Source organism: Chelmon rostratus, chromosome 4, assembly GCF_017976325.1.
Source record: "Chelmon rostratus isolate fCheRos1 chromosome 4, fCheRos1.pri, whole genome shotgun sequence".
NCBI classification, from domain to species: Eukaryota; Metazoa; Chordata; class Actinopteri; order Chaetodontiformes; family Chaetodontidae; genus Chelmon; species Chelmon rostratus.
In genome coordinates, this window is record NC_055661.1 from 9487503 (window position 1) to 9500747 (window position 13245).

A 13245-nucleotide genomic window follows, 5' to 3' on the forward strand; every position below is an offset into this window, starting at 1 on the left:
CCACTTGCATGTGAAACAAGAACACCAGAATACACTTTCTCCCAACCGTCCAGAGACTTTCTTGAAGGCTGTGACAAATAAAGATTGATACCCTGAATACACACAGGAATGTTTTGTAGACCACTGGAGTCTGTTGGACCTGTTGGTTGTAGCACGACCTTCCCTGATTGTTTTGTGTATTGTTACTGGCTTAGAAATGTGAGCAACAGGCAATGAGCGGCTGATTTGTTCTGCTGTGTTTGCTGTCTCGCTCAGTAGACCTGTTATTCCTGCACATGGAGAAAGCTTTATTTGGAGAACAGGCTGACATGAGTTCAAGCCTTATTTGGCTGCGCACCTGCAAACACTGTTCATGTGGCTGACCACAAGCTGGACAGGACACCGTTTCCTGCACTGCGGTAGTCCTGCTAATTCTTATGTGATGACCATGGAAGCGTGCATATGTGGGAAAGTCAGGAGCCCGATTGCTACCACCTCGCCTGTCTCTATGCGACTGACCTTTGTTGTCTATGAGGAATGTGTATGAGGCCAGTGAGTCTTGGTAGTAGGTGACATCCTCCAGGATGTAGGCCAGGTTCACATCCACCCCGACCACACCCAGCAGCAGGTTACCGAAATAACATGGCCGGCTCACGGTCATAATGAACCCTGCAGAAAGAAGAGCAAGAATCCAAAGTGAGTTCATGCAACATCTCAGCTTAATTTAAGCTTGATACACGTAACTGATCTCTGTTGATGTGTGTTTGCCATTTAGTTCTGCAGACCTTGTTTCATTCATTTCTGTGCTGAACACAAATGTTTTGCCATCAGTAAACGTGTTTAGAAAAGGAATAGTTTGACATTTTGGGAAATGCACTTATTCATTTTCTGGCAAAGAGTTAGAAGATCAATACAACTCTCAGATTGTATGAACCTAGAGCCAGAAGGCAATTAGCTTAGCATGAAGACTGGCAGCAGGGGAAACCGCTAAGCCTGGCTCTGTCCAAAGGTAAAACCTCCAAAGCTCATTAATTAACACGTTATATCTTGAGCTTTACTTGATCTCCCCCGGCAAGGGATTGGCCCCGGCGAAAAATAGTCCCAGCATGTAACACCATGTGAAACTACAACTTCTTATTTTTACATTTATTTTTTTGTCCAGATTAAACGAACAAAATGTCACTTAAGACGTGCAGGTAAACTGATTTTTTTACATTCAGACAGAGCCAGGCCAGCTGCTCCCTGCTTCCAGTTTTTATGCTAAGCTAAGCTAAGTGTCTGCTGGCTCTACCTCTGTGGTAAGATCATATAAGAGTGGTGTCAATCTTCTCATCTAATTCAAGAACATAAGCGTATTTCCTGGAAGGCAAGTTTTACTCAATTGATGTACACTTGTTCTGAATGAGAACGTCTGCTGTTCTGGCCACACATGTAAATGTCATCGAATACTAGTCCAGATTCTCTGCCCTGCTGTGTCCAAACCACCCACCATCTCCCATGGGGTCGGCGTAGGGAAGGCTGAAGCGGGCCAGGTCGATCATTCGATTGGGCAGATTGATATAGAAGCGGCCCACCGTTGTCTCCAGGTTACTCAGCTGGTTTAGTACCATCATGCTTCCCTTCACCACCGGCATCATAGAAGCTCCTGCTGCCCCAGACGAGGACGCCACAGAGGAGCGGTCTCGGTCGGACATCCGGTCGACACCATACTTCACCGAATTTTGCTCCGCAAGATCCCTCAAGAAGGCGAGCTCCTTCAGGCCGGTCACTCCCTCTGAAGGAGGAGGGAATGGGATGGTGAATGAGATTAGGATAGGAAGGGAGAGTCAGTGATGGAATTTGTCTGATGTAATCAAACAGGGACAAGTCCATAACTGACGGCATGGCTAAAGGCCTGCTGAACAGTGTAATTGTGCAACTGCAAAGAGGAGGGAGTGGTTGAAAGGAGGTAAAAAGAGTAAACAGCTCTTCAGTAAAGAGCGCATGACGCAAATTCCGATTCAAAAAGGCAACCCACTGTTCTCTTTGCCCTCTAGCTGTTAAAAACAATTCCTTCAAGGAGCAGGAAAAAATAAATCTGCCAACAAACACGGGCTGAATTCATCAGGAATCTTTGAAGTAATGTAGTTGAGCAACAAGAGGGGATCGTTAATGAAAGCACACGCTATACATCTCCACATGGATTTCCCAAACTTCATTGGCATCGGCAGCAGAGATATTTCATACATGCAGGCCCGGACTTGAGATCCTGTGTCATGATCTTCCTAAGCTTTATTCGTACGATCCCATGCGCCTGCCAAACACAACTGTCATCTGTGAAGCTCAGAGATCATAACAGGAATAAATCCTTCATCACTGTAATAGAAAATGTGCAGCTGAGACGCTAATGCACGGTTCAGACTCTATCTTTCCAACTCTCCCAAGGTCATTTAGAGGAGAGTGGATAACCATGGCTGCGCAGCTGTCACCTGGAACATTTGGCATCCCACGACCTATTTGGAGGGATAGAGCACAGAATGTTTGCCACTATCCAATCATTGACTGGATTACAGCAGAATCCCCTTTTAATGCCAAGGCTCTGCTCTGCTGATCATCACGCTGGACGACTGAGGGGAGGCAATGTCGTCATGGGTGGCAATGTCAAACAAACATGAAGGAGAAATTCTGCTGACAGCGCAGGTTTCTGTTCACCGTCTTTCAGGACCGAGTATCCACTCCTAGTCTTCTTTCTACGATAGGTGTGTTGATCCTGGAAAATCTACCTCTTAAAAGGTACTCAGCAAAGTTTCCTTGTGAGCAAACACAGTTTAGATTTCTCACTCCCTTTCAGTCTATAGCCATCGATGTATCTTCATGTGCACTTTTGTATCACAGTGAGGGAAACAGAGGGAAACAGAGGGAAACAGCCAAATTCAAAAAAAACATGGAAACACCTTTGCCTTTTTTTAAATTCTGACTTAGTGAACATTAACTCACATGACTGACAAGCTTTTCTGCTCAGAGGGAAGAGGAAGAAGCTGTTTCCTCTCTTTATTTTTTTCTTATAGATGGTCAAGTTGACTGGTGTCGTTTCTTCTTCTTTGAAGTTTATTGGCGGTTGGCAAACAACTGCGTTGCAGACGTTTTTTTTTTTTTTTTGGTGTGAAATGACCCAGAAGTGTCGAAGTGGAAGCCTTCAGAGCTGTTTGAATTCTCTAAATGCTAGGGAACGGTGCTTCCCTTCCATACCTCCTTTAGCAAAGGATACACTGGACCATACTTTAGGGAAGGAAAGGAGATAACGCCGTCCCACAAATTGTTAACGCAGCAACATTTAAAGCGACGCACCATTCGACCGTTCATGGTAACAATCAACATGTCACATTACACATCCACAGCCTGTATCAGCCAACAGCTTTTAACACTCAAGTCAACACTTCAAGGTGTTTACTGAGCTGTGCTTCTTAAGCTACTGTATGCGTAGACTCAACATCAGAGCTGTCTGACTACCAAGAAAGAGGAATATGAGCTGTTTTTATCCAGATGATGTTTTTAATTCAACATGGTTGAAACTTTAGAGTGATGGTACGCACAGCTGTAGATTTATATTCTGCTTATCCTGCATAATTTAAACAATTGTTTTCATACAATCGAACAAATTTGAGCAAACCTGAACACCAACATACTGCATGTCAAAGCAGCCACAGCGAGATGAAGAGGGAGAGACGGCGCCTGGACGCAGGCTGGAGATGTGACTGCCGAGTTTATAACATGCAGCGTGGTGAGGATACAGAGGTTTCATAGAGGAGACCAGTGACGCTTAAACCCGGATCTATTTGAGTGTTTGTCACTGTCAACAAAGACTTGGTTTCTGGTTCCCAACCTCTTATTCTGCTGTGTTTATTACAGCCATGCATCAAAACTACACTGTTGTGCAGGTTCAAAACCCCTGAAGATTAGCCAGCAGGTCACAGGGAAAATATATAGTTTTCCAAAAAAGCGGATTAATAATTACAGAACTATGTTGTGCTATTAAACTGTGGGCTATTTTTGTGGTAATTATGCTGAGCCTTTCACTTATCTTCAGCTTATCAGTGCAGCATCTTTCCACATCACTCCTTACAGCAGTATGTCATCAGTATGTAAGATAATCAGTCCGTCATCACACAACTGCTCAATCTGTGTGTGCTCTGTTCCTATTGCCTATCACAGCTACCTCGCTACGATGAATAAAAACATCAGAGTATGAGCGTTACTATGATGAAAGCCTTAATGTGTGTGGAATAACATCTTGCAGCTCTATACAGAATATTGCTCGAAAGCACCACTAGTGGTTAATATCAGACAATAATATCTTACAATATGGGTGTCTACACTTTTCGATGAATAGAATAAAAGCAGCTACTGTATATGCAGGCAATGATCAACATGTAGGAGACCACGAACACACACACTGCATTATACAGCCATGAGACTGGTGATCTCCTTGAACAATCAGCACTTCACATTTGGCAGGGGATGCAGGGACTAAGACACACACACACCCACAGTGGGCCTTTCAGCTGTGTGCAACAGCATCAGCCACAAAAACAAATGTTTTTTTGGATATGCAATGCTAATAAACTCAGAGGATGATAGATGTCTGCATCCTTTTCATCGTGGAGCTCTTTAAACAGCCAAGGTCCTCTGTCAGTCACACACAGAGTGAGCAGTGCAGCCTTTGAAGTCTCACTCTCTCCTCTCTTAGATGTACCTCATTTCCATTCTCAGATGCAAAAACCATTTGTATTAATGGTGGACTAATGCATGTGCTGCAGAGTTGAGTGTGTGTGTGTGTGTGTGTGTGTGTGTGTGTGTGTGTGTGTGTGTGTGTGTGTGTGTGTTGCAGAGTGAGGCGGGAATTAGAGCAGGCAGATGGATGGACAAGGACAATAAAAGAGGAAAAGGAAGCGACACACACACAAACACACACGAAAAAAAGCCTTTGAGGTTTCTGAGCGCCTCTCTAACCTTCAGTCTTCTCTTGAGCGCAATGCACCCAAGAACATAGAGAAATAAATGGAACACAGAGAAGCAGCTCCCAGCAAGGGGATGAAGCTCTTTTGTGTGCAAAGCAAGAAGTAAATAAATAAATCAACATTAATGTGGCGAACACGTGACGTTTGTGCTTTATTCCGAAAAGATCTGATTTTTCAGCTGGGCTTCTGTTCTAAGTACCCAAGTGAAGTGAAACCATTTATACAGCTAAGTGTTGCAATATGGGAGATAAGCTAGAAGGCTACAGCTCTTCATTCAGTTTATTTTAGATAAGATAAGATAATACTCTATTTGTCCAGGGGGAAACTACTGTGTAGCAGAGCAAAAGTGGGATCGAGTGCAAATACGAAACGTCAATAAACAGATATCCAAAATCCAAATGATATTCAATGCCAAAAAATATATACAAGGTTAAGATTTACACTGTAAACACTCGTAAACACTGTGAAAATGCAATTAAAGTGTAAGCAAAATGCTGGTTTTGCCTTAGTTCAAGAGCTCCTTGCTTTTGAATACAAATCTTGGACTTTACTAGTTTGCAGTTTTTTAGATTAAAAAAATATTTTGGAAATTTGAATCTAGGTAAAATTCTATTTGCAGCACAATTGTTATAGAGGGAAATGAGCGAGTATTTTGCATTCTGTCTTCATTTTTACTACTTTCAGATCACTTGCAGCAATAGCGTCATGCAGGAGAAAAAACATTGAGGGGAAAACCAATTAAAACCACTGAAAAAACACGAGTGACCTACCGTTCATGAGGGCGTAGGTGAGGATCATGACCGAGTTGTTGAGGTGTCTGTTCTCCTCTCTGACCACACTGAGCGTCGCTCTCTTCTCCTGCTCGGACGACTCTCGAGACGTGATGCCGGACGACAGGTAGATGATCACCATGTCTGTGGCTGATCCGAGACGGAAAACAAACTCAACACTCACATCGATTAATATGAAATAAAATGACGACAGGGCGGATTATGTTGCAAAAGGCAAAATGCGCCCATAAAACCTGCGCACAAGAGCTGGAACCGATCACTCAGACAGCACACATAGACAACTCTGCACATTCCTAACATGCAGCATCACCACAGTTTGACAATACTGTTTTCTTACTAGTGCTCTGTTTGCAGAGGCTGCTGGTGTTTCGGAGCAGCTGGAAGGCCTTCTGGAAGCCCGCTGCATGCTGTGTGGCTCCATCAGAGGCCTTGATGTTGGAGATGAAGGTGCTCATCTTCCTCTTGGTCTCACTGGTGGCTGGAGACAGCAGACTCTTGTAGCACTGGTCCAGAGAGCAGGAGCGAACCGTCTCTGCCACTGACAGAATGGAGATCTGGAGAGCAGCGATAACGAGATGAAGCTTGTTCGTTCAACGCTAATGTCGCTCAGTGTTTGTAGCTTTTTTGATTTTCCAAAACATTTAAGCATACTTGGTGGTCTGTAAAGTTATAAACATAAAATCTAAATCTGCATTCTCCTAAATAAGTAAGTTTAGAGAGATCAGGTCAATTCCCTTCCACTAACCTTGTCATGTTCATCTATAGCGTTGAGGATGACCAGTGCCGAGTCCCTGGCGATCTGAAGCTGGGTGTCTGTTACAGACGCTCCGTGGTCCACCATTACCACGATGTGTTTAGACTGAGGACGCACCGCAGACACATACACAGGCCTGCAGGACCACACACAAACATGCATGTCCAGATCAGACAGTTGACTTCTCAGTAACATACATTCAACAGCATTGTACTGTGATAGTAAATAGAATATGTGTTAAAATAAAGCGCAAAAAAATGATTTATGTGCATCAACTATGGAAACAAATGACGTAGTTTTTACTACGAGCTGCAGAAAATGTTACCCGAAAGCAGCGCCATGACTCTGAAACTGTCTCACGCATCTGCTAACTAAACATTACATCTTCTGTCTTCCACTTTCACCTTCTCCTCATCTGTTGGCTTTCGTCAGAGTTTCATTTTTTTGTCCGGTCTGCTGTCAGCCACAGTTTTCAGAAGAGATCCCCTTCCCTTAACTGTTATTTCTGGTGGCTGTTCAACATTTTCTGCATTTCACGCTGTCATTTCTGAGTTATTTATCTAAGACCATGTGTGCCCAACTCCCTACAACTACAGCATATGGGAAACCTTTGAAAGTTACGAAAGGAATTCGACTTCTCGGTTCATGCTTATGTGTTTTTGAATTCTAACATAAGATCTTAGCAGCTTTTCAGGTCATATAGAGTCAAAGTGACAAAAAAACGTAACACATTGAACTTCTTTTAAAAAAACTAAAAAAAGCATGATGTCATCATGAAGATAACTGATGGATCCACATAAATCAGACTGTGCTCACTGTCACCCTGCTGTTGGCAGAGAAGTCGGTCTAAAATATGCGGTGTATGTGCTAATGTACGTATATTATCAGCTTGGTGTGGTATGGTGGGGGTGCAGAGGGTAGGGGGGTCAGTGCCTGCATGTGTGTGGTCTGCTGGACAAGGAGACACTAACACAGGGTAGAGAAGGGGAGCGATGTACTCACAAAGCTTCATTCACACTTGAAACAAGCCAAGAAATGTCAGTTCACTCGTGGCTGTGTGCCAGCTCACTGACTTGAACAGCGAAGGAAAAAAGACATGATTTAAAAAAAAAAAAGTTTGAGAAAAATGCAAAAAGCAACAGGGAGACAAAGGAATACGGAAAGAAAAGACGAGGGAGAAAGAGACGTCTTTCAGCCGTGGCCACTAAAAAAACCACAACACTGGAGGTGTGAAATTCCAGCAGGCTTTAGTGGTACCGAGCCACATTCCTGCCAAGGGCATGTGTGGTCAGGGTGTGTGAGGGCGGCGTGCCATCAGCGTGCCCTCTGGGCCACCCCACAGCAACTGACAGAGAGGGGAGGGGTGAGGAAGAGGAGTACAGAGAGGGTGAGGAGGAGGAGGACACTTTGAAATTGTGTGTTTGTTTAAATAAAAGAAAAGGGGAGGTGGGTCTGTACCTGCTGCGGTGCTCGTAACTTCCCTTGCATTGGAACTTGTGGGCAGGGAAGACGGTGAAGATGCCCTCCTCTGAGCTGAAGTACTGCCACTTTATCCCCGGGTTGGACTTCAGGTTGTCTGCCAACACTGTCGAGGGGGAGAGACAGAGAGGGAATGTTAAAAAAGAGGGAGGAATAAAGGGGAAACAGGGAGGAGAAAGATTGAGGAGGGAAAAACAAAGTGGGAAAGGGAGAAGGAAAGGCTTGAGTAAACCAAATGAATTTGTTATTCCTACCCACAGTTAACACAGATCCACTATTTTAACCAGATGGTTATAAAAAACACACTTGAGTTAGTTCTGTATTTGATCAAAAAACTGGAGTGATGTGATGTGATGTTTCAGATCAGTCCGGCCAGCTGCAGCATCCAACCATCAACATATTTCCAATTCAGGGGAGTGCCGCTCTAGTAAAGCGCTTGCACAGAGGTTGACCTCATGTATCCTCATCCCTCAACCCTTCCTCCTCAGAGCAGTAATACGAGTGCTGGAACGTCCATCATGATGGTGGAATGCAACAAATTCCAATCATCAAATACAGGAATTGGGATGGGCCCTTGATATGTAATCGCACCACCTCTAAAATTCTCTTTGGGGTCTATCAGAACACACAGTTAGAAATAATATAAGAATTACTGTAAGGGATAGCTGAAAACATCTACTACTTCATTAACCATGTTAACAAGCTACTGCACACAGACTTCTGTAACTCATCTACGTTCCCTCTGATAAACATTGGTGCATTGTTTTCTGTTACTGGCCTTTTAACACCCACTTCAGATTTATTGAAACGTGTCTATTCAGGCCTGACAATGAAGCACATACATCTCTTTCAGCGGCGTGTCCAGGGGACGGCCTGGGGTGCCACTGGCCACACCTGAAATCTGATTGGCCACCCCATTATCCCCCAGTATGACTGGCTCTCTGCCCAGTGAGAAGCAACACCTTCGTTCAAAACGACTGTTTGATGAGTATTGTGCTGTGATTGGCCGGACTATTTATCTTTGGAATATCAGTTTTAAATCCTAAATATAGGAAACTGCAATATATTGTAACGTTAGTGATTGAAGTATATATGAGAAATGGTGAATTAATGCTATTCTGTGTGTTTGTACAAGTACTTCATGCAACCCCTGCAGAAGTCAGTGCTCCACTTGGGCCACCCCAGTACCCCACCCCTCCTAAAGTATGCACATGTAAATGCGTTCCCCCAATTACACCTCTCACTGAATAAATTAAGTCCATGAATTTAAAGCTGTTCAGCAACTGTGAAGTATACAGTACATTCCTTTCATGTGGATACCGGATGTCAATCTGTGTCTCATAACTGTGACTGCAGTGCAAAGCTGAAATAACAATCTTAACTACAACCTCTGCAGAGACACTGAGCCCAAGTATTTGCTCAACACTAACAGACAGATTTTTTTTCTTTTACTGGGTCACAGAGTCAACAGTATCTTCAGAGAGACCCCGTCACAAAGCCGGCAACTTCCTCTCCGCTCAGCGCAACACAAGACGGCCTTTCACAAAGAGATGGGGGGAGGAGGGAGGATGGAGTTAGAGAGACACAAATAGAAACTTTGGGCCCTGTACCAGGCCAAAACAGAGAGAGAGAGAGAGAGAGAGAGCGAAGGAAAAAGAGCGCAGCCTTCAAAGTAGGCTTTACTGAAATACCATGAAACAATAAAGCAACTGTTAAATTGATTTTTTTGTCCTTAAATAAATTCAGATATGCAGACCAACCGTGGCAAATCACCTTAACTCCTCAAACAGTATACCTAATTAATTAGACATATAGACTGACAATATAGCAGGATGCAAATCAATTAGTAGGCAGACACAGTTCAGACACTCTTGCTATGAGGCTATAAAACAATTTACATTTCTGCCATGCAACACTTGTTTTTGGCTTGAAATGAATCTATAATATTCAGTCCACTATAATATATTCTAAGAGGGAGTTTGGCTTGATTTTTTCACGTATTACCATAAATAATTTCTTACTACTAATAAATATTCATGGTGGTTTCTGCAGGTCTTTTGCAGCTCTATGCATTCCCCAACTATTTTGCCATTCAGGGACTTGTTATTCTTCAGATCGAGGTTTCTATAGACTGATGTAGGATTTCAAATATCTTGTTAATTGAGTTCATGCTAACAGCTATTCTTGCATGTCAGCTGGGTCTAAATAGTCTACAAACATGGCTCTTGGCTTGTGGTCACACTGAATTAATCACTTGCTACAGAGAACCTGTTTTGACCTTTTCCAACCCTCCACCAATATGACCTGCCAAAGACAATTTTTTCCATGGGAGGGGTGGAAAATCATATGTAAAACATTTAACTAACATGAAAATCCAAAAACAAAGTGAATTTACTAACAAATAGTTAACTGTGAAATCATCAAACTGCCAAACACTATAAACAGCACCAAAATGCACCTCTGGCAACGTGCACTTGGCAAAGAACTCTTCTGCGACATGGCAGGTTCTTGCACAATCATACATCATCCCTGCCTCGTCGCTCCATCCATCCCGGAGGCTCATATAAACAGGAAACACTCAGTTGTGTTGACAGTGGAAGAAGGGCTCTATATACATCTGTCAGGCTACAGTGCTCCACTCTGCCACTGATGTTTAGATCTGCCCCGAAACAGATGGACAAGCCAAGAAATAGGACCCAAACGGCACCCATTTCCTACAACCATAATACTACTATTTGTAATGACCTGCTTTGATACATCAGCATCCACATCCTTAAATAAACACACAGCTTTAAGTATCCCCTGCTTGGACAACGTGATCCAGATACTGCATAGAAATCTGAAGAATTTACTCTAAGTGCCACCCAAGTGCATCTTGGTTCTGACCTACTTTAAAAGCTCTGTTTTACGGTGCTGCGAAGGATGGCACAATGGTAGATCTCCTGCTCTCTTTCATTTTACAGAAGATAGTGATAGAGCGAGGGCGCTGCAGTGTACCAGTGCACTGTAATCCCCACGGGTACTTGCACACCATCCACGCACGTCCACTAAAACTTTGTCTTTTTGCCACTGGCAGGCTCAGACTGTTGCTCTAAGTGTGTGACAACATTATGGAAAGGATCTTTACGGACACAGACCTTTCTGTTAAAGAGTAAGCTCCTTTCTGTTTAACCAGAAACAGCTGCTATATCGCTCAGTTCAAAGCCACCAGACTCCATTTACAGAAACAGTCATTTAATTATTGAAAACACACTTTGTCCAAATTCGACAGAAACAAATAAAACCTTCTTGGTTCATCTTTCCACTGTTCCACCAACAATCACCAGCTCTGGTTTGGTTGACAAAAACCTTCAATTCACAGAGTTACAACATCAGGAGAGGAGCAAGAAGAAGGGGAAGGCATCAGAGAGGCAGAATATACTTATGTACATAAGTGCATGCACAAACAATATGGTTCCTGAACGATGCAGCTTGTGGGAACCATTCAAGACTCGTGAGGGCTAAAGATGAGCAGACGGCGAGATTACTGGAGACACAATAGCAAATTGGAGGCGACATCACATCTCCACCCCAGAGGAATAGATGAGACTGCACAGGTAGGAAGGCTGTAAATGGAAAAAATGGATGGAAGAAAGAAGATTGATCAAACCAGTCCTCAAATCACACAGCACTCCACCCCAGTCATCTCTCATCTGCCTGTCTTTGCACTTCCACCTGCTAGTATCACTACTGATGCCTTCCACATCCACCATCTCTCTACCAAAAAAAGTAAAATGGAAGATGAGAGGAGAGACGATGGAAGGAACACAATATAGTCTTGATACAATTACTCCATTTCAATCAGCTCTCACCCCTCTTTTCTTACCCTTCATTCATCATCCTCTCCCTCTCAATTATCCCTCGCTCTCTCACCCGCTCCCTCCCTCCTTCCCCTCTGTAGCTGCTTGTTTAGACTGGGCTGAGACAAATGGGGGAGAATGAATACGCTGGGAACTCTGGGGTCAAGGAGGGCTGAGTGTGAGGGACAGGGAGAGGAGAGGGGAGGCGCAGGGGTAACATGAACTCGCCGTGACTGGCTTGTAAGAAAAATAAAACCCAGCCGATGGTGACGTGTTATGAATGGCAGTCATTATGAATGGTTTGCAGAGAGAGGAGCAGGCTGGGAGCTCTGGAAAACATAGGAGGGTGGGGGCAGCAACGGGATGGCAGAAGAAGAACAAATGATGTTGGAGGCTTCCTGTAAAAAAGGGAGGAAGATGAGAGCAATTAAAATACCCAGGGTGTAATTGAGCAGTAAGGGGCTCAGTATGCATCATATAAACCGGTTTTGTGTCTAAAGGTAAAAGTCTGTATCTCTTGTTTTGAATGGTCTAGGGTTGCGACAAAAACTTGGAAGTCAAAGAGAAAGAGGACGCAATTAAACACACAGCTGGAGATAACGCCACACACACTTTCAGTTAGTCTTTCCTAAAAGAAAAGAAAGCATGAGACGTTCAATTCATTCTTACTGTCTCAACTCTCTGCAGAAAGGGCTCACACACTAATTGTTGGACTGTTACAAAGACTCTGATGCAGCTCCATCCGATTCTGACGTCCTAAAAGTGTGTGAGGGGAGGAGGCTTCAGGAGATGTTCCAATCTTTTGCTATTGTTGGATCCACAATAGTTCAATCTGCTGAAGGTCTGAACAATACATCGTTTCAGCATGGACATGTGAGCACGTGCAACAGTCACACTGCAGGATGCGTGATGCCAAGTAAAGCAAATTAACTCAAACACATTGTGCTACAACTTTTTTCCTACGTGATGCTAAAGGAAAATGAGTAAGGTTCTCATTTTCTATGCAAGAGAAGTTTGTCTGATATCACACAATTTGCTAATATTTCAAGTTTATATCAACTCTCATGTCTGTCAGGACATAATAATAATTGTGTAATTCCATATTCTGTGAAACTGAGATGGTTATTGTACCGTGAAAATCTCATACCATTGCAACTCTACTTCCGAGTGAGTGGCATGCGACACTGCATGCACAGCCAGTTAAAACTATGTCTCAGAGCCACCATGTTTTTGGGCAGGTGGAGAGATACGTCCCTCTACGTCGCATTGTAAAGTCAACTCGTGGTGAAACGAAGCCTTGTCTCTGGAATAATCCAGTGGATGTGTATATTGTTGGAGATTGACCAGAAGCTGCCCGTCTTGTGGGGATCCACGGTAAATCCCGTAGGACACTTCTGAGTCGTCTT

At 43.5% G+C, this 13245-nt stretch overlaps 1 protein-coding gene across 1 annotated transcript in view; it reads right to left on the reverse strand.

Moving 5' to 3' along the window:
• Positions 1 to 13245, reverse strand: part of cachd1 (cache domain containing 1) — an 84211-nt gene that overhangs the window by 23246 nt on the left and 47720 nt on the right. The window contains exons 5-10 of the mRNA XM_041935994.1: positions 7980 to 8106; positions 6513 to 6657; positions 6105 to 6321; positions 5747 to 5896; positions 1469 to 1753; positions 499 to 648 (exon numbers count right to left, since the gene is read on the reverse strand). Of these exons, the coding sequence (XP_041791928.1) occupies positions 499 to 648; positions 1469 to 1753; positions 5747 to 5896; positions 6105 to 6321; positions 6513 to 6657; positions 7980 to 8106 (1074 nt within the window). The remainder of the gene's footprint in view (positions 1 to 498; positions 649 to 1468; positions 1754 to 5746; positions 5897 to 6104; positions 6322 to 6512; positions 6658 to 7979; positions 8107 to 13245) is intronic.